This window comes from Caloenas nicobarica, chromosome 19, assembly GCF_036013445.1.
Source record: "Caloenas nicobarica isolate bCalNic1 chromosome 19, bCalNic1.hap1, whole genome shotgun sequence".
NCBI lineage: Eukaryota > Metazoa > Chordata > Aves > Columbiformes > Columbidae > Caloenas > Caloenas nicobarica.
In genome coordinates, this window is record NC_088263.1 from 8,856,710 (window position 1) to 8,882,153 (window position 25,444).

General features: G+C 46.6%; 1 protein-coding gene across 2 annotated transcripts in view; it reads left to right on the plus strand.

Moving 5' to 3' along the window:
* Positions 1-25,444, plus strand: part of COL5A1 (collagen type V alpha 1 chain) — a 140,456-nt gene that overhangs the window by 91,771 nt on the left and 23,241 nt on the right. For both annotated transcript variants that reach the window (XM_065648716.1, XM_065648717.1), the window contains exons 21-38: positions 405-458; positions 1,680-1,724; positions 2,313-2,366; positions 2,990-3,034; positions 4,179-4,232; positions 6,575-6,619; positions 8,217-8,270; positions 9,294-9,338; positions 10,091-10,144; positions 11,793-11,900; positions 12,529-12,582; positions 13,752-13,805; positions 17,845-17,889; positions 18,094-18,147; positions 19,118-19,162; positions 20,219-20,272; positions 20,848-20,901; positions 24,140-24,193. In XM_065648716.1, coding sequence (XP_065504788.1) covers positions 405-458; positions 1,680-1,724; positions 2,313-2,366; positions 2,990-3,034; positions 4,179-4,232; positions 6,575-6,619; positions 8,217-8,270; positions 9,294-9,338; positions 10,091-10,144; positions 11,793-11,900; positions 12,529-12,582; positions 13,752-13,805; positions 17,845-17,889; positions 18,094-18,147; positions 19,118-19,162; positions 20,219-20,272; positions 20,848-20,901; positions 24,140-24,193 — 972 coding nt within the window. The remainder of the gene's footprint in view (positions 1-404; positions 459-1,679; positions 1,725-2,312; positions 2,367-2,989; positions 3,035-4,178; positions 4,233-6,574; positions 6,620-8,216; positions 8,271-9,293; positions 9,339-10,090; positions 10,145-11,792; positions 11,901-12,528; positions 12,583-13,751; positions 13,806-17,844; positions 17,890-18,093; positions 18,148-19,117; positions 19,163-20,218; positions 20,273-20,847; positions 20,902-24,139; positions 24,194-25,444) is intronic.

Consider the following 25,444-nt stretch of genomic DNA (forward strand, 5'->3'; position numbering starts at 1 on the left):
TGGATAGATTTTGAAATGCTAACCCTAATGACCCATTAGTGGTATCAGGTCATTCTTCATAATACTCCCCAGCTGGAATGACTTGGCTGCAAAGTGTTTTGCATCATTACGTGCATTACAGGGTAATCCAAGAATATGATTAAATTAATTAAAAAAAACCCCAAAAAACGGTTTAAATTTGCCCTCTTCTGATCCAAAGAATAAATGCCTGTGCCTATATTATTTATAATTTAAGGGTTTCTCTTACTGGTTTGTAAAATTTGTTACTGCAAAACCAACAAGGTCATTGCCGTGCCAGCTCCGACCTTCCCCAGGCAGATCGACGCTCAGCCGTGCGCGAGCTCACCCCGATCCACGCTGGGGGTGTCACTGGGAATGTTAACCCCGTTCCTTTCCCCCAACAGGGACCTCGAGGGCTGCTGGGACCAAAGGGGCCACCAGGACCCCCGGGGCCACCGGTGAGTTCTGGGCGCTGCTGCCCTCCTCAGCTTTCCAGGCACAATAACCTGTCCCCGTTAGTCATTCAAGGAGATGATACAGCTGCGTAATTTTATACATCTGTGCAACAGAAAGAAGGGGTGGTCAAAAAAATGTTATGGCTCGTAGTCCATATTCTCCTCCATTTTCAGTGGTGTCACGTCCATTTACAGCAGCTCAAGCTTTGGCCCACCTGAGTAAATATTAATGCCTCGCTCAGGCCGAAAGGGAAGAATGAGAGCGAGGAAGAATGAGAGTTATTAACACAGTGGCTTTGCTATTAAATTTTGCCTGAGGGCTGGTGAGACTTTAAAGCAGTTTGCTCATGTTTCGGGTGAAAGCTGAGTAAAGAAGGTGCTGTTTTTTATTCGGGAGACAGTCACCTTATCTGCCGTGCGCTGCTGGAAGTGCTGATGCAGGGGCTCTCTCCGTAAATCACTGCAGCTCGCTGAAGTCCCAGAACTTAAAAACTGAAACCCAGGCTCCTGCTAGAGCTAAAGGGGTCAGCATTTAATGGTGAGAGCTGTGCAGCCCTTAACCCCTCCTGGGACACAAAGACATCTTCGCTTTGAGCTCCTAGTCTTGCTGAAATTTAACGAGCGTTCGGGATCGGCTCCAAAACTCTCTCATATTGCTCAAGGATGTCATTACACCCAGATAAGTTGCCTCACCAGAGCAAAACCGTGGCAGGGGAACATCTCTATTTGACCATGTACTATGTTCACCCCCTTAATGAAGAAGCTCGGGGTGCATTTGACCCCAGCTGCCTTTTATGGTCAAATCCTAATTTTGGCACGAGGCAGCACAGCCCCATTGGCTTCACCCGCTGCCTTGTTGATTGATGCATTCACATCCTGAGCAAGGTCATTTGACCAGTCCTTCCTTTTCATTCGTTACTCCGCTCCTGCTCGCTGTTGGAGACGATCAGCTGCGATACTTAACCGGGATTTGCTCAACTTGATGCTGATTCTGTCTCACAGGCAGGTTAAACCGGTGGGGAAAACACTGAAATGATTTTTTTCGAGTGTAAGCTGGATTCGTGGAATTGACTGCTTTACCTAACACCTTGAGAAAATTGTTCCCCTTCCACATGGTCCAAAGTACCTCCTGAGGTTTTGTTATTTTTAATGGCAATTTCTCTGCTTTTGTGGTGCAAAATAACGAGATGTTTTCTTAGTGCTGTTTTTTAAATCCTTTCTCAGGGTGTGGCTGGTATGGATGGACAAACAGGTCCCAAGGGGAATGTGGTAAGTTCTCACTGCACATTTTACAGATGGTTCAGATATTATATAGAGCAAAATGTAAAATGTACTCTATTAAATTAGATTTGCTAATTGCTTTTTAGCTCGGTCCAGATTCCTATCAGAGCCTGTGAAAACCACAGAGAGTATCTTCCTACAGCAAATGGATGTTAATTTATTATAATTTCTGATGGAATTACACATTATTTCCCCATGAAAGATCAAACATTTTCATCGAGATGTGTGTTGTCCTAATGAATATCAAAATATAGTAATTTAACTGAGAGGAAAAAAAAAAAATCCTGTATGTGCCTCATACTCTGTACTAATCAGCTGCAATGGGCTCCCTGTGGAAGAGCCCAATGCAAAGCCAGGTTGTGTTAAAGCCCAGCTCAGCTCCTCTAGGCTGCATGGCCATGCAGAGAACTGAGTTGTGCCCTAAAATCACTTCACCCTCCCTATCCCACCGCGGAGAGCAGCTGTTTCCCTTTCCCAGGAGCTCTCGGGTACCGGCGGTGGGTTAGAGAAGGTGTCGAGATGCTGCAGGAGGGTCTCACCTTTCCAGCCTTCAGCTCTGCCCTTGTCTCCTCGCAGGGTCCCCAGGGCGAGCCGGGTCCCCCAGGACAGCAGGGTAACCCAGGTGCTCAGGTAAGAGGAAAACTCATTTTCCGATGGGTAGGAAAAAGGAATGATAATTTTGAACAAGCTTTGCTCCCCCGTGGAGACATGGACCAGCAATATTGAGATTTGCTGGGAACTGGCATGATGATACATCACTGGCCTGAAATCTTTCTGAAGATGCTTCTGGGTTTCAGATCCCTCCGGTTCTCACCTGGGTTTTGCTGCTGTGATGTGAAGCCAAACCCAAGTCCCAGCAGTCTCTTCGGCCGAGTCTCATCTTGTGGCTCATGTCTGATTTTTAGCATCCCACGGTCAGGTTGCTCTGGAGCCCGATGGGAAATACAGATGTGCGAGCCTTGCTGTCAGCTTTCTCCACGGTTCTCAGCAAGTCTCGCTCCTCCGAGCATCTCTGTTTCCATCCTGGGGATGAGCCTGGCTGCACACGGCGGAGCGGTGCAGCTCTCCAGAGGGGGCATGCAGCGCAAAAATGAAATTTTATCGTCTCTTGCGAGGCATTTTGAGAATGAATGGAGCTGGGGAAATCCCCAGCCATTGCAGGCACTAGAATGATGCTCATGCGAGGTGCTGCCAAAATGTGTTTGGAAGGAATAACTTGTTACTTAATGACCTTAGTTTTTTTCTTTTCGCAGGGTCTTCCAGGTCCACAAGGCGCAATCGGTCCCCCAGGAGAAAAAGTACGTTTAAATACTGACTTAAGACAACTGTTGCCATTAATATGCGTTTGCTACTTCAGCTGCTCCTTTGCCCCATATGCAACATCTGTTTGCAGCCGTGTCTATGAAAGTCTAATGCCTCTCATTCCAGACAGAAGAGAGACAAGAAAGCACAGTTTACCTCTAATTCATAATATTTGCATTCATTTCCCCTCTTAAGAGAAACATTTTGAAGGCAGCCTATGGTAAAGCATTAGGAGAGGACTGAAAATTGTCTTTTTTTGTGTGGGCTAAATGCCTGGAAGTCTGAGCGGGATGGTAATGGGAAGAGCTGGAGGATTTGGCTCCCTCTGCCCCCTCCCTGCCCTTGCTGTTGACGTGGGGCAGGTTCTGGCCTCTGTTTCCCCCAGCCAGCCCTGGGACCGTCAGGATTTAAACAAGGGGAACAGTTTTGCCTACAGAGGAGTAATTCACCTGGGGTTTGCTCAGCTCCCGGTGGGTAAGGACACAGCATGTGTCCCAAGAGAATCGCCCTCTTGCCTTGACAGCGTGCTGTGGACCCCAATTATCGATAATTCTCCTGCAAACGAGCCCATTAGCAGTTCTGCCAGATAAAGGGCTCTCTGCTTTCAGTGCTGAGTCACACAGTAGCCGTGGCACTCCCTGGAGGTGTGAGAAATCAGGGGGTTGCTTAATTAAAAAGGTAATTATTGAACAGTGTTAAAGGAGCACGCGCAGTCAATTGGAGCAGCTCCACTCGTCCTTTGCAAGTGAATCTCCTTGTCGTTTGTCACCAAAGAATGGGCATCTCTTGGTCCAGTGAGCCCCACAGTTTGATATCCTCCAGCCTGTGCTTACACACGTGTGCAGCATCGTGCCCTTTCGCAGGACAGCAGCTCGATGCTTCGTGTCCCACCGGCTCCTGTTGAGCTCTCATTGCTGTATCGTGTCTGTGTGAGATGCTGGCAGCATCCCAGGGTGCTGGGAGATTCTGCCCAGAGAAATAAGGAGACTCCTACAAGTCATGGCAGCTTTTCCAACAGAATGACCTCTCTGAAGCCTTTCACAGCTAGGAAAAGCAAGAAATGTGTCTGAAAAGCTCTATCCTCCAATGCTCTGGAGACTGACCGTTGCAGCTGTTGATTTTTTTACTGTTTGTTTTTAGGGGCCGCTCGGCAAACCTGGTCTTCCTGGCATGCCTGGTGCAGATGGTCCTCCGGTAAGTTGTCCTCTCCCTGCTCTCTGCTTGGCACCAGATCCTGCACCCACCCACCCCGGGGTGCTCCATGGGCTTGTGCACCCCGTGAGCCTGCAAGGTCAGGCTCGCCCTGCCCACGTTTTGGCTGGACTGCAGGGTCTGAGTTTGAGAAGCCCTGGCCGTGCTCCAAGCTTTGCTCAGCCTTGCATCACACCACAAGATACTTCTCACCATCTTTTCGGGCCTTTCTTTCCCCTCCTTCTGTTTGTCCCCTCTGTTGTAGGTAGGTTGGCAGCTCACCGAGGTGAGGATGGTCTCATGTGTGTTTATTCGTCCTGCAGCACTGGCACAGGGTTGGTCCTCGTCTTGCTCGGGGCCTCCGGGCACTGCTGCAGAACGGTGATAAGAACAGGTTGAAATTGCCTGTCAGCGTCGTATTCTTGCAGCTTCTTCCTAATCCTACTTTAAACATCATTTGCTCCTTCCTCTGGAAATTGGTCTTAAAAATCTTTGGCCTTTCAACCTGATCTCATTTTTACACACCTCAGAGGCATCTGGTTTTAAGAATGACAAATGGGAAATAGTTACATTCCACTAATGCAAATGCAGAGTATGGCCAAAAAAAAAAAAAAAAAATTACATTTCCCACCCTGGGATTATCATTCCTACGAAGGGCATTTTGAACATTCGTACAATTGTTAGCTGAGTCAACAGAGCAGCTAAAGCAAAGCCCAGAACGTCTCTAAGGCTGCAGCTTTCGATGTGAAATTCCTACAGCAGCCTCCAGGGAAGTTGAACTGGAGAAGATGCCAGGTCTATTTTTGTACAGACTGAAGGCTGTGAGACCTACAAAGCTGAGCACCTGTGGGTGTGCGTGGACATAGTCATTTGCCATGGGTAACCACGCAGTGTACAGACAGTTTGTAGGTTTGTAAGAATATGGGTTGCTCTGTCGAAGGACAACCCCCCCCCCAGCTGGTTCTTTTAATAGAAATTGGTCTTGGAAGACATCTGAAAATCCCCGAGGGCCTGAAGCGTCTCGCTGCGAAAGCCAACTGAGATTTTGATCTTAGCGGCAGTAATGGAGATGGGCATTTTGGAAATGGGGGTGATTTAGTGTAGAGCAGACAAGGGCTTTGGAACTCTTGCTGCACTTAGATTTTGCCTCCCCCAGGGTGCAGATATCAGGAGCTGAAGGCGAGTGTGGTTGGATGATCCCCTCTGTGCACTGATGCTCTTGGTGCCATTTAAACTCACAGGAACAAATGCAGATTGCATTTTCCCCTGCGTTTTGTTGATGTATAAATGACAGCTGTCATTTTGTTTCTTTATTAAACCAGTGTGTTTTATGAAATCTGTCTTGCCTGACATCGCTGTTCTGAAGACTGCTGATGGAAAATAGTCTTGTGATTTTACTTGTTATATTGCTGGCAAGTCATTTGTGTATTTAGAAGGGAGTTTAAAAGTAAAGAAACCACTGAGTGCAGAAGTTCTTAGTGGCTTTAGAGGAGCTGGACGTGTTCTCATCATCATTATAAAAGAAAAGGTCCCTGGGTGTGCAGTGACTGCCCTCGTAGGGAGCTTATTGCTTTTGTACTGACATTGCCAACCGAAGAGTCACCTTCCATCCTGGCTCCACTTTGTCTCCAACAGTAGGAAAATTAACACTAAAAACTACTTTCACAGATTTCCCCCATTTCTCACTAATCTTCCAAGCTATATCTGAGGCAATTCACACTTTTGTTTTCTACTGACTGCAACCCCAGCAAAAGCCTTCTAAAGGACTATGAATGAGAATGTGTTGGAAGCTCTTGGATGTTGAGTTATTCAGCATCTAATCCCAAGAGGAATGCTGGCCGGTGTCCAACCAGCTGCCGTCTGACGGGGATGCAGATTGGCCGAGCATTTGTCATGGGATCTTGTAATGGACTCTAGGAATTAGGAAGTTAATGAGGGGCTCTGACCAGTCTGGGCATCTCGTGATCTCCACAAGGCTGCTAGCACACAGAGCTAATTTTGTCTGTTTTCCTGTCTGCAAAATTTATATGGTGTTTGCTGCTGACCTCACTGAGGTGTTCTAATAGGGGAAGAATATTGCAAAATGGTTTGCGCTTCTCTGCTGAAAGGCTAGTGAAAAGTAACAGCGTAAAATAACCAGGTAGAAAACCACCAAGGACCCCAGGTGGGGAAGCTTACTCGTACAAGTTGGCTTCAGGGAGGCTACTTGTATCAGTAAGAGCTTTCTGGAGAGCGACTCTTCTCTTACAAATAAACCACAGCTGCCTGAGCAAGCTTGTTGGCTTCTGAAGCGTTAGATGTGCACTAAACCGTTTCCCTCTTCTCTTTGTCTCTTTTATTCATAGGGTCACCCTGGCAAGGAAGGTCCTCCTGGAGAGAAGGGGAGTCAGGTAGGTGTCAACGAGACCCTCGTCACCATTGAGGGGAAGGTCACGGTCGCTGGATGGAGACAGATATCGGTGGGGATGAGGGGATGGCCAGGCAGCTGGGGGATGTGGGTCAGTGGAGGGGGCAAGAAGCAAGCCCTGTTGAAATTTGGAAGCTGAGCCCAACTTTTATCTGCTTGGGAGCCTTTTCTGGTGCTTGGGCTGGTCTTTTCTCAACTCCTCCCAGCTTTCCTGTCAAGTAGCACTCCGTAGCCCAGTGGACGTGAAAACTGAAACTGTGAACAGAAGCTTTCTCTTAATCAGACAAAAACATCCTTCGTGACATAGGGAATGCAGAAAATAACTCTTTTTGTATTCCTAGTCTTCCTTTTTCTTCCCCTCCCCCTCAAAGTCCCTCTTTAACAATATATTTGAGGATATTGCTGGAGGCTAGAGTCCTTGAATTATACACTCGTCCGTCTGTCCAGGAGATTTACCATCTGCCTTCCCGCTGTGCCGCATTCAGTTGAAAAACATTACATTTGTCGAAAGCCTTTGATTAGAGCGCAGTCCAGTTTGATGGACATCCACTCGAGCTTTGCTCGGATGCTGCATGGAGCACAACCCGCGACTGCAGCTCTTTGTCCTCCGGCATCACACAAGGCCAAAAATCCAAATGCTGGTCTGTGCAGAATATGAGAAGCTAGTAAGTGGTTGTGCCGGTGTTCCTCGTGCTGGGAGATGTTCAGTGAACATTTAGGTGATCTCAGAGCAGGGCCGATGCTGCAGGTCTCCAGCTGATGCTCACGCGAGGTCCAGGATGCTGCTGAACCCGTTGGCTCCGTCTGGCTGTCAGGCTGGAAAAAATTGTCTGTCTCAGGCTGGGAGAAGTGGAAGGATTTTTGTTTAGTTAGGGAATTGGCAAAATAAAAGCCAACGGGGTTCAATAAAGAATATGATTTATGTGCAGGTGTAAGACAGTGTTCCAGCGAGAGTGGGAAGGGCGGTTTTTGCAGGGCACGTATCAGGCGCCGTGTCCAGCGCAGTTCCTGGTGTCTCCAGGGATTTGCAGCTTTTGGTGCCAGAAAGGAGCTTTGTGAGCATCCCTTCTCCTACAGCTGAGGCCAAAGGACATCACCCAAAGCTTGTGCCTCAAGCAATAACTCCTCTCTCTGATCATCATCACAAGTTCTGCTGTGTTACAGCAAAACCAGGATAGTTTGGGAGGGGAAAGACAGCAGAACATGTTCTTTCCCTCTCAGAGAACTTGTTCTTTTCTTTAATCTGAAACACAAATCACCAATCTTACGTATAAATTCCCTTTCTAACGAGTTGTTGCTGTCTTTTCCTCTTTTCCTATCATATGCCATTGGCTCAGCCCTGTGCACCTGCTCGGGGTGATCTTCCTGAAGCTCTTTAGTGATATTTTGAGCTATTCTCAGATGTCCATTGCCATTTCCACCTAGTCTAAAGCAGCCAGATGCCTGGGATATATGTATATATATATTTTTTTTTTTTTTAATTTTGTTCTTTTTTTTTTTTAAACACACCCTCCTTATTGCTGCACCTTTGTGTTGATTTTTGATGTGTTTTTCTTGTTTGCATTTTTTTTTCACCCCAGGGTCCACCAGGCCCTCAGGGCCCCATTGGTTATCCAGGACCACGTGGAGTCAAGGTGAGGAAGATGCAAAACCAGCGCCCATGGTGTTGCTTGTTCAATTCAAGTTCTCTGGCGGGCACAGATGCCCTATGAGGATGCTTAGGGCCACCACTGACCATATTTACTGCTCAAGCAAGCCTTCGTCCAACCTCTTGCAGGCCATGAGGGTCCTCTTCTTTCCAATAACCCCCTCTAGCATCCTTCAGCGCTTTGGAGAGATTTCTCTTTTAATTCTTTGTAGGCATGGCTCAGTCCCATTCCAATCATTTCCAATTTACAACCAAAGTAAATCTCATCCAGAATGTGGAGACTTTAACAAGGCCTGTTAATAAAACAAAATAGCCTATTACTAAAACAAAGCAAGCTTTTCATGTTGCTGATCCAAAACCTTGTTAGACAAAGCCTGGGCGTCTCAGCAATGTGCTTTTTCACCGGACTGAGTTCCAGCTCTTTCCTCGCTCCTGCTGCCTGCAGCACTTGCATGTTGATAAGAAGGCGGTGGGTACTTTTTTCCCCATTCAGCTCTGGCTATTATTCCTATCAAGATGTATTAGTTCAGGTGCATCCCAAAGGTCCAATGAATCTGCAGGGATCTGTGCTAGCAGATACCAACACAGCTTGGTGAAGTTAAGCCCTCTTAAACCACCTTGTGTATTTTTTTCAATAGCAGAAACCCATTTGCTGTTCTGGCTTCAGAATTTAAGCAGGGTATAGTTAGCCAAAGCAAGCTGCTTTGTCATTTCTTGCAAAATTGTACATTGAGATGTAGTGGTGCATTAGGGAATGGTTGGCTGGTGTGTTTACCACTGAAGTGGAACTGTTCCACATTAGAAAGGTCTAGAGAAAGTGTGTCATTCACCAAGCAGATAAGGTTCTGCTTCCTGCAAGCAGTGTTCTATTAGCAATATGTTTCGGAACATCACGGTTTGCAGAGATACCCCTGTCAACATCGAAGGAAGCAAAAATCACCATGATTAATGATTCTTCACCCTTAAGCTTACCCATACCCTTGTAACATCTTGTTTTATCCCCTGCAAGGGAGCAGATGGTGTTCGTGGACTAAAAGGCACCAAAGGTGAAAAGGTGAGTTAACACTGAATGTTTGCACTGACTTTTCTACAGCCTCTGAACGTTTTTTGCAGACTGGTCCCTCAGGATGCTCCCCGGGATGTTTTCTCCTGCATGGGGGTGTTCTCTTAGAGCAGAGGGACCGAGCACCCCAAGGACTGATCACCTCTTTGTTTTTGGAGCGGACGCAGGCTGGGTTCCTGTCCCCAGCAATTTCTTAGCAAAGCTGGTCCTTTTAGCTGGGGAATCCAGGCAGGGACCTTCCAAACTTTAGAAGTCTTTGTGGGAACTGTGTCGTCTTTGCCTATGAGAGAAGTGCTGTAGGATAAAATAAATTATTGATTTGAGCTGTGCAATTAAACCTTGGCTGAAAGAAATATTGCCACTTTCCTAGAGGTTGCCTCAAAGCATGGTGTAAAACATCCTCCATGCAAATAAAACCAATTATACTTCAGAAATAATTGGTTTCCAGTACTGGCAAGGTGTCGTTTTTCACTTTGGGCCAGATTTGTGATCTTGACTCGCAGACAGGATGGGATGTAGGGAATATTTGCTGTGATCCTTTGGGGACGTGGGTAGCCTCAGCCTGGCTGGGTTTTCATGCCCATTTGTGCACACCAAAGACTTACAGAAGCCAATGGGATGGGCAATGGGGGACCTGATCTTGTTCCTCCAGGTAGGGGCCATATAGTGAGCTTAGAGAAGCCTTTTTTAAAATTATTTTTTCATATATCCACCCTGTCTGTTTTTTCCCCTCTGATATTTAGGGTGAAGATGGATTCCCTGGCTTCAAAGGTGACATGGGCATCAAAGGAGACCGGGTAAGTGTCTGTGACCGATGGGATCTGGTAGGGCTTTGCCTTTCAAGCCTGTGCGTTATCATGCAAGTGCAGCTCAGGGAGGGAGACGCTTGTCAAAGTCCTTCTGGCACATCCTGTCCCGAGTCAGGAACTTGGGAATTTCATGTTCACGTCAAGCACAGCAGTTGTAAAGCCTGAAATGTGCTAGTCCTACCTTGAAGGTAAAATAAAACTGAGTAATAATAGAGGGCCCTGTCTTGCCTCTTTGACTGCTAGGATTAGTGCACAATACAGCTGTATCATGTATTTATTTCCAGTATCTCTTTCCCCCATAATATTACATTTATGCTCTGGTAAGCATCTTCATTTGCTGAGCCTGATGTTCTTCCATACCATCAACATGAAGTGTAAAGTTACTGGGAACACGCTTTAATAGAAACAAAAGCAGCGCTGTGAAAACTGCCAGAGGCGCGGTTTTATCGGACTCATCCCTTTGGCAGCAGGACACTTTGCCTGGTCGCAAAAGCATCTAAAATCAGTGGAACACACTGAAACACCTGAGAAAACAGGTAATGTTTGGATGTGGGCAGCGGCTGCAGTCTGTCCATCCTCTGCCCGCAGCCCTTGCGCACAGGGAACTGTCCTCGTCCCCTCTCTGAGTGATGCATCGTCTGGGGCTTGGTGTCTCCCCTGAGCTCTGAAGCTCTCCGAGGGATCAAGAAAGCTCTGCTGGTGTTCATCCCCATGTTTAAAGTAAAAATGAATGCCTTGCGTGAAGGCTTGTAAAAGCGGAAATGAAATGCTCCATTTCTCCTGGTGTTTAACTGTGTAATTAAACAGTTAACATAATTGGAAACTTCCCCAGCCCCCGCTTCCCACCAAGGAAGAAGGACCGAAGGTGGCATCCCGGGGAGGTGGCTCCTGTCAGACAGACATAAGCTCCTTCAAACAAAGCTCGTGACTCCAGTTCCCACCAGCGAGCTCTTTGTGTTTTGCGATGGGCTCTGAAAGGGCAAGGGGCACTCGAGAGCCTCGCGGATAAATCTGTGTCCATCCAGCTCTTGGTGAGCGAGAAGAAGGCTGCCTGTGTTCGCAGCCTGGAAGCTTCTCCTGTTACCGTGCGTGACAAAATGACAACTGTTGTTTTGTGTGCCAAAACCTGCAGTTGTCACAACAATTCACGTTAATAGCTCGGTCCTCTCCGCTCTCAGATTTCCTAATGATTTTCAGCACAAAAGCTCCAGCCCAGTCTTTCTTCTCCAGTTACCCAGTTTAACCCTCAATTAAACACTTCCCAGGTTTTGCTTGCGCATCAGACTGTGATTTGGGAACCGGGAGGTGGCTAAAAGGCTTGGTTGCAATCAGAGCTAATGAAGGCTGTTGTGGTGGAGAGGCGCCGTGTGTAGATGGGATAATTGGGCCACGGGAAAAGATGCTGTTGTGGGAGATAATGACCAGGCTGTGTGAATGAAAGCTCGGTGCTCTAATAACACTCTGCAATTTAATGTATGACAGTCTCATCTGGGGCTCTTGGTGAAGACCAGCTTTCTCCAAGAGTTGCTTTAGCAGCTCCGTGGAATATCTGATTGCAGCCCTGAGGGTGTTGCTGTCAATAAACAAGGGGTCTGGGACCTGCCTGCCCCATCAATGCTTTTCTTGTGGTCAACAGGGGGAAATTGGACCTCCCGGTCCCCGAGGTGAGGATGGTCCTGAAGGTCCCAAAGGTCGCTCTGGCCCCAATGGAGATCCCGGCCCTCTTGGTCCTGCTGGAGAGAAGGTGAGTCAAGGATGGAATCACCCAGGGAGGTTTTACAGGAAAACCCACTTTTCTTTGTGTGTCTCAGGTGGGTGGCTGGGACAGTGCCCAGCATGGGGTGGGGGGCGATTTTAGGGCAGAGTGATGAAGAGGAGCTGCAGGAGCTTTGTTTGAAGTCTGGCCTGAGTTGCTGAACGCGAAGTCCAGGGGAGATGGTTTTACTTCTGTGGTGTGATTTGAGCGTGTTGAAACATTGGTCTCTTTGGGGTTATCTGCTTGGGTACAATGTCTTAAAAAAAAAAAAAAAAAAAAGACCAGAGGGAAAAAATGGGGAAATTGAAAGTGTCATGGACTCCAGTCTAATTTCTAGATGTATCCAGCTGAAAAAGAAAGAAAAAAAAAAAAGGTAGCAAAAAATAACCATTCCTCACTAGGTCCCCAACATGTTTACAGGGCTCACGCTGCATCAACCCCACTGGGCTTCCCCCGGGGAGGGCAGAGGATGGTCCCGGTGCCCCAACAGCTTTATTCCACCCATGTCACGTCTGCTCTGTTCTTGACTTCTCTGCACTTGGCATCTCCCCTTTCTGCTGAAGCTGCTCCCAAGGTCTCTGTTGCCCGTGCTAACGCACTTTTCTTTGTGTTTCAGGGCAAGCTCGGCGTGCCAGGACTGCCCGGCTACCCGGGCCGGCAGGGCCCAAAGGTAACTGGGATGGATCCAGCCCCAAATTGGTGCGGGATGTTCTGGGGAGCCCAGCGGACACTGGCCAAGCTCTGCTGGTGATGCTGGGCTGAGCCCCCGCTAATGAGACAAGGTGGAACGGCAGCATCTCCCACCGCATGATCCCTCCTTCCCCCTATGCAGGACACTTACAGATTTACAAATAAATGATGGGTTCTGCATCACTTCGGTCTCCTGCAAAGCGGTGGGACGGGGGCTGCAGCAGTGACGGGTAGAAGCAGGGTCCACGTGAGCTTTGTGCTAGTAACAGGCATGATAGTCCTCCTCCTTGCATTAAGTTTTATATCTTCAAAGCTCTACACTAGCGTTAACTAATTAATTAAGGAGAATGGCTAATGAATCAGGGTTTCCCTGAAATGGAAATAAAATTGCCATTTGCAGATTTGCAAACGTCCTTTGTATCTTATCTACACACCCACCTTCGTTTGGGCCATTTGAAAATGTTCTGTTTTAAATTAAAACTGCTAATTCCACTACATAGACTAAGGCTGCAGCCAGGTTTTTCCATGCCCTGGAAGCTTTGAAATTTTATGGTTTTGTTAACTTTTTTTTCTTCTAAGAATCAGGTTTTATTATTCATGTTCGCTGCTTGAAAAAAAAAAAAACAGGCTTGTTTAACACTAGAGACATAATTATCTGCAAGAGATTGTTTCCTGGTTGTGGTGTTGATGGTTTATTTTTAAATTTGCATTTGATATCTGGGGAAGGGGTTTTTTTGCATTTCTTCAACTAATTCATATTTTAAAAGCAGCAGCAGCTACTCTTCAGGCACTCGCATCAGAAAGGAACAAGCCAGGAGTTAAATTTTCATGTTCAACATGTAGTGACTTAGGAGCTAAAAACCAAAAGCCTGCCTGTTCCCCAGGCACCCGGTGCAACCGTGGGCTTGGACCTTTGCAGTGACTCATAACGAGGCATGGACCTTGTTGTTGTTGTTATTTCTGGATGAAATTTAGTTTCTGAGGTCATTTCGGGTCTGTCTTCGGGTTTGTTTTTATTAAGGGAAGGTTGAAAAAAAGAGTAAAAAAAAGGTTTCGATATCTGTGGGTGCTCGCTGGGGGTTATTCCAGGCAGAGCTGCCCCTCGCGGTGTCCTGAACCACTTTCTTTCTCTTTTTTCTTCCCCCCAAGGGCTCGATCGGCTTCCCAGGATTTCCAGGAGCCAACGGAGAGAAGGGCACACGGGTAAGAGCCGCTTTGTCGAGCTGCTTTCCTGATATTTTTTTTCCCCTCCAAATGAAGGTCCTTGGGCAGGACGTGGGGAATGCTCCATTGCAGGCAGCTGCTGGACTGGTGCTCTGGGTGGTTTTGCACCGAGGGGTTGCCCAAAAAGCCACATCCCAGGGTGATGTCCGCGGTGCAGGCAAGAGGCTCCCGACGCCGGCTGTTGGGAGAGGAGATTCCCATAATAGCCCAGCCAGCTCTGCAGACAGCAGCTTTCCAATTAAACACGGGAAATTTTTCCCTCAAGATATTTCTAAGAGATTTCTCTGAACCTGAATCCTTCCTGCGCTGTCAGACTTTGCTCAGGGCATGAAGAGCTTTTTAATTAACAGTAATTATTAGAGATGGGTGAATCTGTTCAGAAGCAGCAAGACCCATCTTTAGCTTAACTTGAGACTCGAAGGCATAGCTGAAAACAGTCTTACAAGTTCCTCCTTTTCATAAGCGGAGCTGTTCTAAATTCATAAACACCCTTAAAATGTGGGGGCTCCATCCTCCACACTTGTCCCTCCCTCTCATCCCACATCCACAGACTTTGCTCCTGAGTAGGGATTGTCTAAATACACTGGTGACTTTTTTATTTTGTGGAAGACATGCTTGAATTAGGGGATTCAGAGTAGAAACATAAAGTAATTTTCTGCACCAGCTCTGATCACAGGGACAAAAAGGGAGGGAGCGAAGAGCGAGTGGAATTAGTTTCCTTTTTACTCTCATTTAAATACAAATGACTTCTAGCAGACGTGTTTGATAGGAGCCCAGGAAATATAAATCACTTTGCACTGCATTAATATCACACCACTGAAATTTGGTTTATATCCACTCCCCTTTTTATTTTTTTTCCACTGAGTAATTTTCATTTCATTCTGAACTACAAGTGTAGCATCCTCTCCCCTCCCTCTGTGAGAGGAGGGAGGCTGTGAATAAGGCAGCTGCTCCAACAGCCTTGAATTCACTGTAGCCCTATAATTACCACCCGCCTTATCGAATATACAGCAATAAAATCCTTGGGCTGGAGCTTTGGGTGGCTTAAAACAGGAGATGTGCTGCTTTGCATCCCCGAGCATCCGCATCCGTCTTGCTCCATCTGCTCATTTTATTCTGGAGGGATGGAGAGTCGGACCGCTGGGTGGGAAACCTGCTGGGGAGTGGAGCAGGTACCAGGAGCTGGTGATTTATAACATGGGAAAAAACCCCAAGAATTAAGCTGGTTGAATTTTGGCCACGTCCAACCTGAAAAGGATTGAGGAGGGAGCAGGTGTACTGGGAAAGGGCCCAGTTTTGGACCAAGGTGATAATAATAAAACAATAAAAGACAAATTCAGCAGTATTTATTATTAATTATGGTAATTTTTTTTTTCTCTCCAGTTTGTGATTTTAACGTTTATGCCATTCCACACCCAGTCCAGCAGTGTGCGCTTGTTCAATCAGTATGCATGTGAGCAAGAAAAATTTCATGGACAAATCCTTCCTTTACTGTAAGAAGCCCAGCTGGGAAATTTTTTAAGACTAGCAAAATACTGATTTTCAGTAACTAGTTTGGTATCCTCCTTTTTTTAAAATTTTTTTTACTCCCAAGTGTCCAATTTGAAATAAGTGAAAAGTAATGATACACGGAACGATAGACTGAGCTGGGATCGCAGCACACAAACTAAATAGAGACCATCAACTTAATTTAAACCTTGTCGAGTTAGACTTGATAAATCCCCCTCTGTTTTTTCTTGGGACTGCTAAATTTGCTATTTTTCATGAGTATGTCTGCATATAGTCAAGAAAGAGAGTTTCTAAGATTTACTTCTCCAGTGCGTTGTGGGGTAACCCAACTTGCAGCTGAAACAGCCAAAATTCATTTATCTTTTCTTTTTACAAGGTATTACTATTACGCTATTCAACGCAATTGTTTGTATCCCAAATAATATGAATCACATGTTTCTCTTGCGATCATCATCATCTAGGAATTGAGATAAGCTTTCCAGGTCATTATTTCGGCAACACAAGTGGTCTTTCCAAGTCCTTAAATAATTAAAAAAGGGTGAAAACCACAGGCAGAGGAGCGGTGCCAGCAGATCCTGAATTTTGGTGCTGTCAGAACCCGCAGCCACTAGAGATCCCAAAGCTGACACCACAGCTTCTGGCTGCTCAGCTGCACAAAAGGGCTGGCAAAAGTCAAAATGGGGAGGAAAAAAAAATAAAAAAAATAAAATGTTTGGTGTTTTTAGAGAAGTGTGACCTGTTAAATATGACGATAGTTTTGGCGAGCGGCCGCTCGTCGCAGTGCCCGCAGCTGGGGGCAAGCTGGGGTGAACTCGCCTGGATGTTTTCAAACCCTGATCATAAAATCAATAGTTAGACGTGAATAAGTGGTCTTATTTTTACAGCTAATAGGCCTCTGCCATTAGCACGGGGTAATAGATCTCCCCGCTCACCCGCTCTGACAGAGCCTGGGGGGTGTGTGGAGGTACCGAAATCCAGACCATTTATTTTGGGCGCCTAGAAAATAATCTGAATTTAGATGCCTTTCCCTCGGTATCCCTGTTTGAAAAAATATAGGTCGGTGTGCATTTACAGTGCTATATAAATTCTTCACAACGTTACACGGTGCTGTATGCATGATTAACGACAGCAATAAGCAGCAGAAAATTTTGCTTAAAAATAGAATTGAAGGAGGAGAGGAGTGTGTGGGGCTGCCTGCAGGGAGGTGGCACACGCTCCTCTCCACTTGCTCTGAATTTAGCCTCCCGTAGCTGAAGAAAAACTAGCTGGAGTATTTTAAGTTATTTTTTTAATTAATTAAAGAAAACTATGCCAGCAGGCTTTATTAAATGGAGCTGCAGAACGAGGAAGATTCAGCAGGACTAATTTTAGTAGCTTGGAGTTGATTGTAAACTTTTCCAGCTCCTGTTTTTATGTTCTCCTGGTTAATGAGCGCCCAATACGAGAAAGCAAGATTGTGAGATGATGGATTCGGGGCAGAAAATGGCAAGTGATATTTTAAGCATTCTGTGTTCGTTACACAGAAAGCAAGGTTTTCTCTTCCTTCCTTTAACAGGTGATTGGTAATAATAGCGGACTGCAGGTCCAAAAAAAATAAATTTGAACACATGGGTATTTTTTTGGTAACTTGACAGACGCCAAAACAGTGTTTTCAGGGAACAAGCTCTAAGCCATTAGTTTTCTTTTAGGCACAGGGTAATGGAGCTTAACGTACTGCCAGATTTAGGCCCCAGCCGTCTCTGTCTTTTTTCTGTCAGAATTAATCACAGTCCCCCATTAGGGGAAGCTGAATGCATCTGTCAGATCTCATAAGCCCGCTGCTTTGTCGCTGCTGCAAAACAATGTCTGAAATTACTTGTTTAGCACGAAGTTCACAGAGATGAAGAAAGATTTGTAAATATGTGGGGCAGCTTAATTGGCTTGTGCGGCGTAAAATAACTGCTCAGAGCAGGAGCTCTGCTCTGCTGCTCTTATTCCTTAAATATTTAACAGTACAGGTCTTGCAACACGTGTGTGCGTCGGTGGGAGCCAGCCTGCCCTGCTCCCACGTTAGGAGCGGAGTGAGGGGAGCAGCAAAAATCAGTGGGAAAAGGGGTTTTAGGTTTTGGGGTGGCAAAGATGAAGAGCTTTTTTGCTGGTTCTGGTGCGCTGGCTGGTGTTTCAGGAGACTGCAAAGTCTGAGTGGGTGGCCTCGTCTTTGAAAGTCTTTGTGGTGTTTGAAAGGACTTGCGATACTTTTTTTTTTTTTTTTTTGAAGAGATTCCTTCCCTCAGATGGGAGATGTTGTCTGGGCATGGGAATTACCATCCAGGCCTGTCCAAGCATTATAAAGGAAAACAAATAAAGAAGAATTAGGAGCCAAAAATAAACCTACTGTTGTCCCTTCCGTGGCAAATGAGAACAGGAGGTTTTGGGGGCGGTTTGCGTGCAACAGGCTCCGTTGCGGGTTCGGCTGCTGCGAGCTCAGCCCATGATGCCACTAACTCCTCTTAATTTCATTTCGTTTCAGGGGACACCTGGCAAACCGGGTCCAAGGGGGCAACGCGGTCCAACGGTAAGGATCCATTTTGTCGTTCTCGTGCGTTCTGAAAGCTCGTTAAGGCCGGGGGAAAGCGGGATCTGATTTACATCCTCACTGGGTGGGATCTGACCATTCACAGTTTAAGCTGAGCAGAGGAGACACAGTGATTTGCCTGATCACAGTGTAGTGCCGTGGGTAGCAAAAGGGCTAAAATGTCATATTTTATGTCCTTTTAAGGGTCCACGTGGGGAAAGAGGCCCTAGGGGAAGCACCGGGAAGCCTGGCCCAAAGGTAAGGTTTTGCGGAGACTATTGGAGTTGTGTCCTAAAAAGTGTTGGTGTAAGAGACCGTCTGGTTTGTTGCCCTCCATTTCCCTTCTCTCCTTTCTCTGTTGTATTTTGAAAGCTGAGCCCTCCTGAGCTCCATTGCCCATGTAAACAGCTCATAACCCAACCATAAAGTATATGCACAGGTCCGGAAAATGTGTCTGCCCACATTTCAGCAGGGCATCGGGTACATGCACGAATTAAGGGCCATTGCAACCAGAAGGGGAGGGAGCACCCACACATCAGGGACCAGCACAACCCTACTATCCACTGATGCTTCCCCGAAAGCATAATTCTTGGTGTTTAAGTGGTATTTGGACCACCTTAGAGGCCCCAGACTGTGCCAGGGGTGAAGGGACATATATTGCTGCTGGGCTCCAGAGCCTTGCGCCTTACCGAGCTGCTTTGCACACCAACCTATGGTTGGTCGCTGGGCAAAATAAGTATTTTTTTTTCTGCCAGCCATTCCAGAGGCACACACAGCTCCAGAACCTGCTGCAGAGACTGATCAAGTGACCATCAATCGCCGGGCATGATGGAAGCAAAGCTTTTGTAGCGAGACGTTGTCACCACCGTGCTGCCGGCTTTAAAAATAAATGTCTCGGCTTTGTGTCGGCATGAATTTTTGATAAATACCTTGTCTTTGTGGTGGCATTTATCTCTCAGAGGGAGGCTGTTATCTGGTGGAAATATCCTGAGCCCACTGACGTTATCTTTCCTGTATTTTTATTAAGCAACGTGGGGGGAACAGGCAGCTGCTTGTTTGTCACTGGATGCTGCTCCCGGTACAGAATTATTAATAGAGAGGGGCCAGGGGAGCTGGTGGGGTGGGCTTGTCACCGTGGGCTTGGTGCCATTTGCAGTCTTTGTGCAAAGCAGCTGCAGTGGCGATATATGTATTTTTAATGATGTTTTGTTTTGTTTATTCCTAAAAGGGCAACTCTGGTGGTGATGGCCCCCCTGGTCCTCCTGGCGAAAGGGTAAGGCAGGACGCGATCCAAGCCCGTTAGTTTAACACGGCAGACGAGGCGGGTTTGCGGGGCCGAGAGGTTTTTTGCGGTCAGCATCCTACCAAGGACCTGCTTAAGCAGAGAGGGGTGGGCAGCTTGTGGTAGCCAGGAGGCAGCTGAGCGTATCTCGGTCAGAGAAAAGGGAAAATCTGTTTGGAAATCTGAGGTGAAACGTGCTTGCATGGAGAGGTCTTGGAAGTGACCTACAGCCCTCAGGTCCCTTCTGAGGTCTCCAAGGAAGGCTCGAAAGGAACCTTGGATGTCCTGTGTGAGCATCACTCCATGGGAAAAGGGAAAAGCCACCCCCGGGTGTTGTGCAGACAGCCAGAGCTCTGGTTTTCTGGGAGACCTGGTCCTCCAGGACCTTGTGTTGCTTTCTCCAGACTACATCACACCAGGTGGAAAACACTGAAGCAATGAGACTTTCATGATGTTAGCCTAAATTTGTCTTTTTTTTTTTTTTTTTCCTCCTGGCTTTTGTTTTGTTTGTAGATCTTCTACAAAATTGCCCAGGGAGGAAATACATGAAATTGGTCCCTGCTTTGCATCATCTGCGGGTTGCGACCATGGGGATGAGGGGGAAGCTGCACTCTGAAGAGCATCAGCTGTCTGGCGGCTCTGGCCCCAAAGCCACCAGGCTCTCTCATCTTTTTCATTCTTGCAGGAGCTGGTAGCTCCCAGGTGCTCTTGCTTGAGCTGCGATGGGAAAAAAGACCTATTTTTCATAGCCCTGGGAGAGAAAGGCACAAAGCAGTTCCTGGCCTGTCCGTGATTACGGTGCTTTTTGCCACTGGCCAGGCCACTCAGTTAACCGTGCTCGGTGGCTCTTATTTTTACATGCTTTTTTTTTTTTTGAAGGGATGGCCCCCGTGCAGCTGCATCTCACACTTTGGGGCATTTTTGGGAGGTGGAAGTAGCTGGCTTTCCATATCTTTGTGCTCATCTGCTGTTCACACAGTGCCAGTATTTCAGAGTAAATCTTTATAGGTTCTTTAACCATGTTTTCTGGCTTGTTTTGCGTCCCAGGGACCACCAGGGCCTCAAGGACCGACTGGGTTTCCTGGACCAAAAGGCCCCCCTGTAAGTAACTCTCTTTGTAGAACATACAAAGAAATACATCAAGTCTTTTCCACCCAGCTGTGATTGCCTGTGCCAGCTCAGTCTTAGCTGCTTCCCTGACAAGCAGTGACGTACCCAATAAAAGGCATTACCGAGACATCATGATAATAACCCCACGGTTTGAGATTTTAAATAGCCGAGTAAATTGCAGCTGATTATAAATGTTCATTTCCTAATGACTCAATATCACCAGGATCTTTCATGGTTGCTCCGCTCTTTATTTTCCCTCTATATACTGGGAGGACAGCACAACCAAGTAACAATTCTGTCTTTGCAATTACCATACACTGGTGGGGGATCTCAGAAACCCTTTTTGGAGTGATTTCCTTCCCTGTGGTGGACAGCTCGCTCCTGCTCTGGACCTGTACGATAAATCCTTCTTTGGGAGATGTGTGGGGAAGGTTCTGAGCACCCCAATTTCACTGTAAAATGGATGGGAACTAATGCAAGGACGCAAGCAGGTTTGATTCTGTCCTTCTCAGTTTTACTACTGAGCACTTGGTCATGTTCCTTCTCACTCTGGTTTTCTGCCGTAGGGTCCTCCTGGGAAGGATGGATTGCCTGGTCACCCCGGACAGAGAGGAGAAACCGTAAGTAGCCAAAAACCTTGGGCAGATCATTAGTCCTGAGCCTCATCTTGCCGGTTGGTTTTTCTAAACCTTTCTGTGCAGCTGGGGAGATGTGGCCACACGTTTGGTTTCCCTGGAGGTCTGTGTCTCTGCAGCTGCACGGGATGGTCTATGGGAAGCAACCCTCTTCTGAGCAGGACAGGTCGGGCTAATGATGGTTTATGTGATGGTTGCACACCAGCTCCCCTCTCTCTGTCCCTTTAGTAGATTGTGGAGGTCAACACGTGCATCATGCACAGAGAAGATATGGATGGAGAGATGTGGTGATGCTGGTGAGCAGCATCGGAAGCAGTTGGGTGGTGGGAGCTGCAGAGGCAGCTCCTGGCGAGGTGGGAGGACGTTGGTTGGGGCTGAGCCGGGCTCAGCACCAGCGCTTGGTGTGGCACGTGCTTTTGTGAGGTGGAGCAGCAGCTGGGGGATGATTTCTTAGCAGCCCCTGGGAACAGGCTCTGTACCCCAAGGACTTGCCGAAGCTCTTGTGCCTTTGGCTCTCTGGAGCATCACGGGTAAAGCCTCCACTTTTGTTCCCGCTCCGTCCTTTGGAGATGCGCAGGTTTTACATCTGTCTATTCCAGAGATAACTTTAGGGCTGAGATAACAGAAATTTCTCACGCAAGACAGGCTCCTTCCTTTGCAAGCTCGGCTTTCTGCACCCAGCTACCTTAGCTCAGAGGCAGTTTTATTTTTTCTGGAACCTGCAATGGGGAGAAATAGGCGTTTTCCATTTCTTGATGCACCGCGTGGTGAACGCCAAGAACTGTTGCACAGCAGAGAAGAGTTACAGCCCAGTTTTGGCAGCGCTTGTTTTGAGAGGAAGGCAATTCCTGGCCAAGATGAGGGGCGCAATGGTTTTTCTCTAGTTTTTCTGTCCTCACTGGTTACTGCAGCACACTCACATGTCAACCACTGCCTTAGCACCCAAGTAAGGGCTTCTCTGCTGACGCTGCCTTTTAGCCAAAGCTGCGCACAAGGGTTTCACCAAGATTCGCTTAAGCCCCATCCAGCAATAATCCCTTTGCTGCAACCCCCAGAGCAGCTCCTGGCTCTTTGGGGACCTCGCTGTGTCGTCCGCCGACTGCTTTGTCCGCATTAAAAGATTTTGTTGCACAGATGTAATCATTGTTTCTCACCAAAGCAGAACGATGAGGCATGTGGAAGGTATGATACCTTGGCTGTCGTGCGTCTCTGGTGGGCTGTTTTCTGCACCTTTTTTTTTTTTTTTTTTTTTTGCTTAAAGGATACCCCTGGCAAAAATGACCCTTCTGCCATGTATTCCTCTGCATGCAGTAATTAGTATCTTTCCGTTTGGTGTTTTTTGGGGGTGTTTATTCTTTTTCCTTGGCTGTTTACAGTCCAGCTCAGTCACTGTTGTGGGTTTGTTCCCTTCCCCAACACCGCATGTTGCATGTTAGCCCATAGACTCTTTGTTCTGTGTTTATTTTACAGGAAAAAAGGAAAAGGAAAAAAAAACCCACAAACTTCCTCTACTCAGCTTTGCATTTTTCTCCCCTGCCTTTCCTAGCAAATGAGCATTAAAAAGGCTTTGCACATTATGCATTTTTTCCCCTCAACTTATCGCACAACAATTTAATTAACTTGCCTGGCATTTGCTAAGCAAGGCGATGCACATCCTGCGTAGTGCAACACCAGATATTTATTTAGACTCTATAAGACTGACTTTAAGGCAATGGTTGTGGTATTTTTAAACAGACAATCCTCAGGTCAGGATTAACTCAAAGATGAAAAGAAGAGTTTTCACCTGCCAGTCATTACTGTGACATTTAGTCTTCGTTTACTGACTTTTCTGTAACATCCAGAACACCTACATTCAAATTAGAAGTAGTAGTAAAAATGTTAATTGCATCTTCTGTTATCAGCTTGGAATAAAGCATCAATTCCCCAGTCTGCATAGTAGCAGAAGTCCCTTTTTTGTCCCCCTTTCCTTACACAGTGCCAAAAAAGCAAGGAGGGAAACATAAAACCAAATTAAATACTGTTTCCACATGGGCAGCCTTACCAGTGCTCTCTGTACCTTCATGCAAGAAAACCTAGACTTGAAATCCATGTGTCAAATACTTCCCTTTGTTTTACTTTTCATTTAGTAGCAAATGGGCACATTTGAAGCATGCTGAAATATTTGGCCATATTAGATTTACAAAGATTGGATTTAGAAGCCAAGAAAAATTCTAAAAACTCCATTCCAAAGGGTCAGGCAGGGTATAAGGACCCCCCTTTCTTCAGGTTAATAAGAGAAGTCCTGCATAGAACTGGCTGAAATATTTTTCTACGGTAAGAGTTTAAATTGTACACTCATTTCACAAAGATGTTCTGCCATCTCCCCGTCAATGACAGGATATTTTCTGTGACCCACAGACAGCTATAGAATAGCATTGAGTAGTTATTTTAGCATGAGACATTACTGTTGGCTTGGGATTTATCTGATCCTCTTTTGTGGCAATGAGGAAATAGCCTGTGTGCCCTAAATGACATTTCTCAAGCTTGTCAGCATGCTATAGTAAGAACGATAATTAATGTGCTTTTTAAAGACCAGCTTAGGAGAGCTAAACAATTGCAGTGGTGATAGTTCGTTATTGTCACTCTTCAGAATGTCATTAGAAGTAGCTGTCATGGAGACTTCGCTACTCATCAGCGTTTGGAGAGAAATGCAGTCGCGATTTCTTTCAGCAGGTGTTGATGAAGGAAATAAAGCTGGTGGGTCCTGGGCTGGAGGTTGGTGCTGCCGGTGCCTGAAGTGGAGGATGGTCGCCCAGCCTCCGAGCTCCTGGGAGCTAAGCCTAAACCAGAGCTAAGCCTAAACCACTACCAGAACAGGGAGTAGAAGGGAAATGGTTATTAAGAATTATTCTTTTTACTAGCCATTTCCTCTATAGGTGTTAGGAAAGTAGAAAATTTATATATATATGGCCAGTCCTTCAGCCAAACCATAGTTACTCCATCCAAAGAGCAGAGCTGAGCTTTGAGAATCTCTTTTTCTTCCTATGTTTCATCCCTGTATAAATGTACAAATGCTCATTTTCCACTTTCTCTTTGATTTCTGGTTTCTTTTTCCTTTGGGTGTCCATCCGTTCCTGGTCAGTGGTTTCACCGAGGAGGAGCAGTCGGGTGGCCGCCTGGGACCCTCACTGGAGCTCTCCTTGGCACAAGTGTCATCTCTTTCTCTTTTCCCTTCTTCCATCAGGGTTTCCAAGGCAAAACCGGCCCTCCAGGACCCCCTGGTGTCGTAGGTCCTCAGGTAAGAAATGAAAGAAGTAAATGTTCATGCTTGTGCCAGCCCTTGGCAGCTCATCTTCACTGGTACGGCACAGCCAGCTCTCGCAGCTCTGATGGTTAAGCTGGAGCTTAACCACCAGTTGTACAGCTCAGAGACTTCTCTTCCAGGGAAAGCAAAGCCATGTCAAAGCAAACTTGATGGCTTTGAAATTCCTGACCAGGCTGTGAAATACCCCAACGGGTCCCAGCCCATCTCGTTGAGGCATTGGGATGGTATTTAGACAACATGCCTGAAGGTCGCTGTAAATAAAGTGGCTCCCGTGAACAGAGCAGAACTGCCTTGGTGTAAAATTGGTGCAGGGTGAGAGACCAGCTACACACAGTCTGACCAAAAGACCTTAAGCAACCAGAGAGTTAAAGGTGATCCCAAGGGGCTGTACGGCTGCTGGGGTGTTCAGGACAGTATGAACGTGATGCACGGGTGCTCTGACGTGCCATTATGATGAAATGTGTCCCTCTTTAATAGAAAGTGCTGCCAGATTCTGTCAGAGTTGGGTCATTTTTCTTTTAGTCACAAAGAACTGTGCAATCTGGAGATAGTAGCTGCACAAGCAGAATTTGTACCGCAGCAGTACAGGCGTGCAAGGCTTGTGCATCGGTTTTGTAGGCAGAGTCCTGGACTGAGTAGGACTAGCTTTGAGCTGAGTCTTCTATCCTGAACTGCTGGGGAAGTTGCTCTTTAATTACAAAGTAATTAATTTGTCCTCTTTAATGATAGTGCAAAGTCCCTGATTTGAAAATTCCCTGATTAGGGGCAATTCCCTGACTGTGTCTTTCTTCTCAAGTGCAAATTAGGTTCTATGGCAATTTTATTTGTCTCCGCTGCTCGTAGTTAGCGTGATCTGTGTTTGCTGAGCGATGGCACTGTTATTGTTCTGCTCACGCTAAGTGGCACCGTGCAGCGTGACATGAATTACAGCCACCGTCCCAGCGGACATTGACGTGCAGGGACGTTATAGTCTTGTGCATATGGCTCCCGTCCTCCAAAATGGGCCACTTGGGAACCTTCTGCACTGGGCTTTACGTTATACTCGTCACCATTAGTGCCCACGTATGGCACAGAGGCAGTCAGTAATTGCTGTGTAGTATAAGCCTAATCCATTTTTTATGCCCTATATAAGGAAGAATCAGCATGATTGTAGAGTAATTAGGAAGTTTTCAATTAAAAAGAAAACCCTAAGCGTAATAATTGTAGTAATAATATTTCATATAT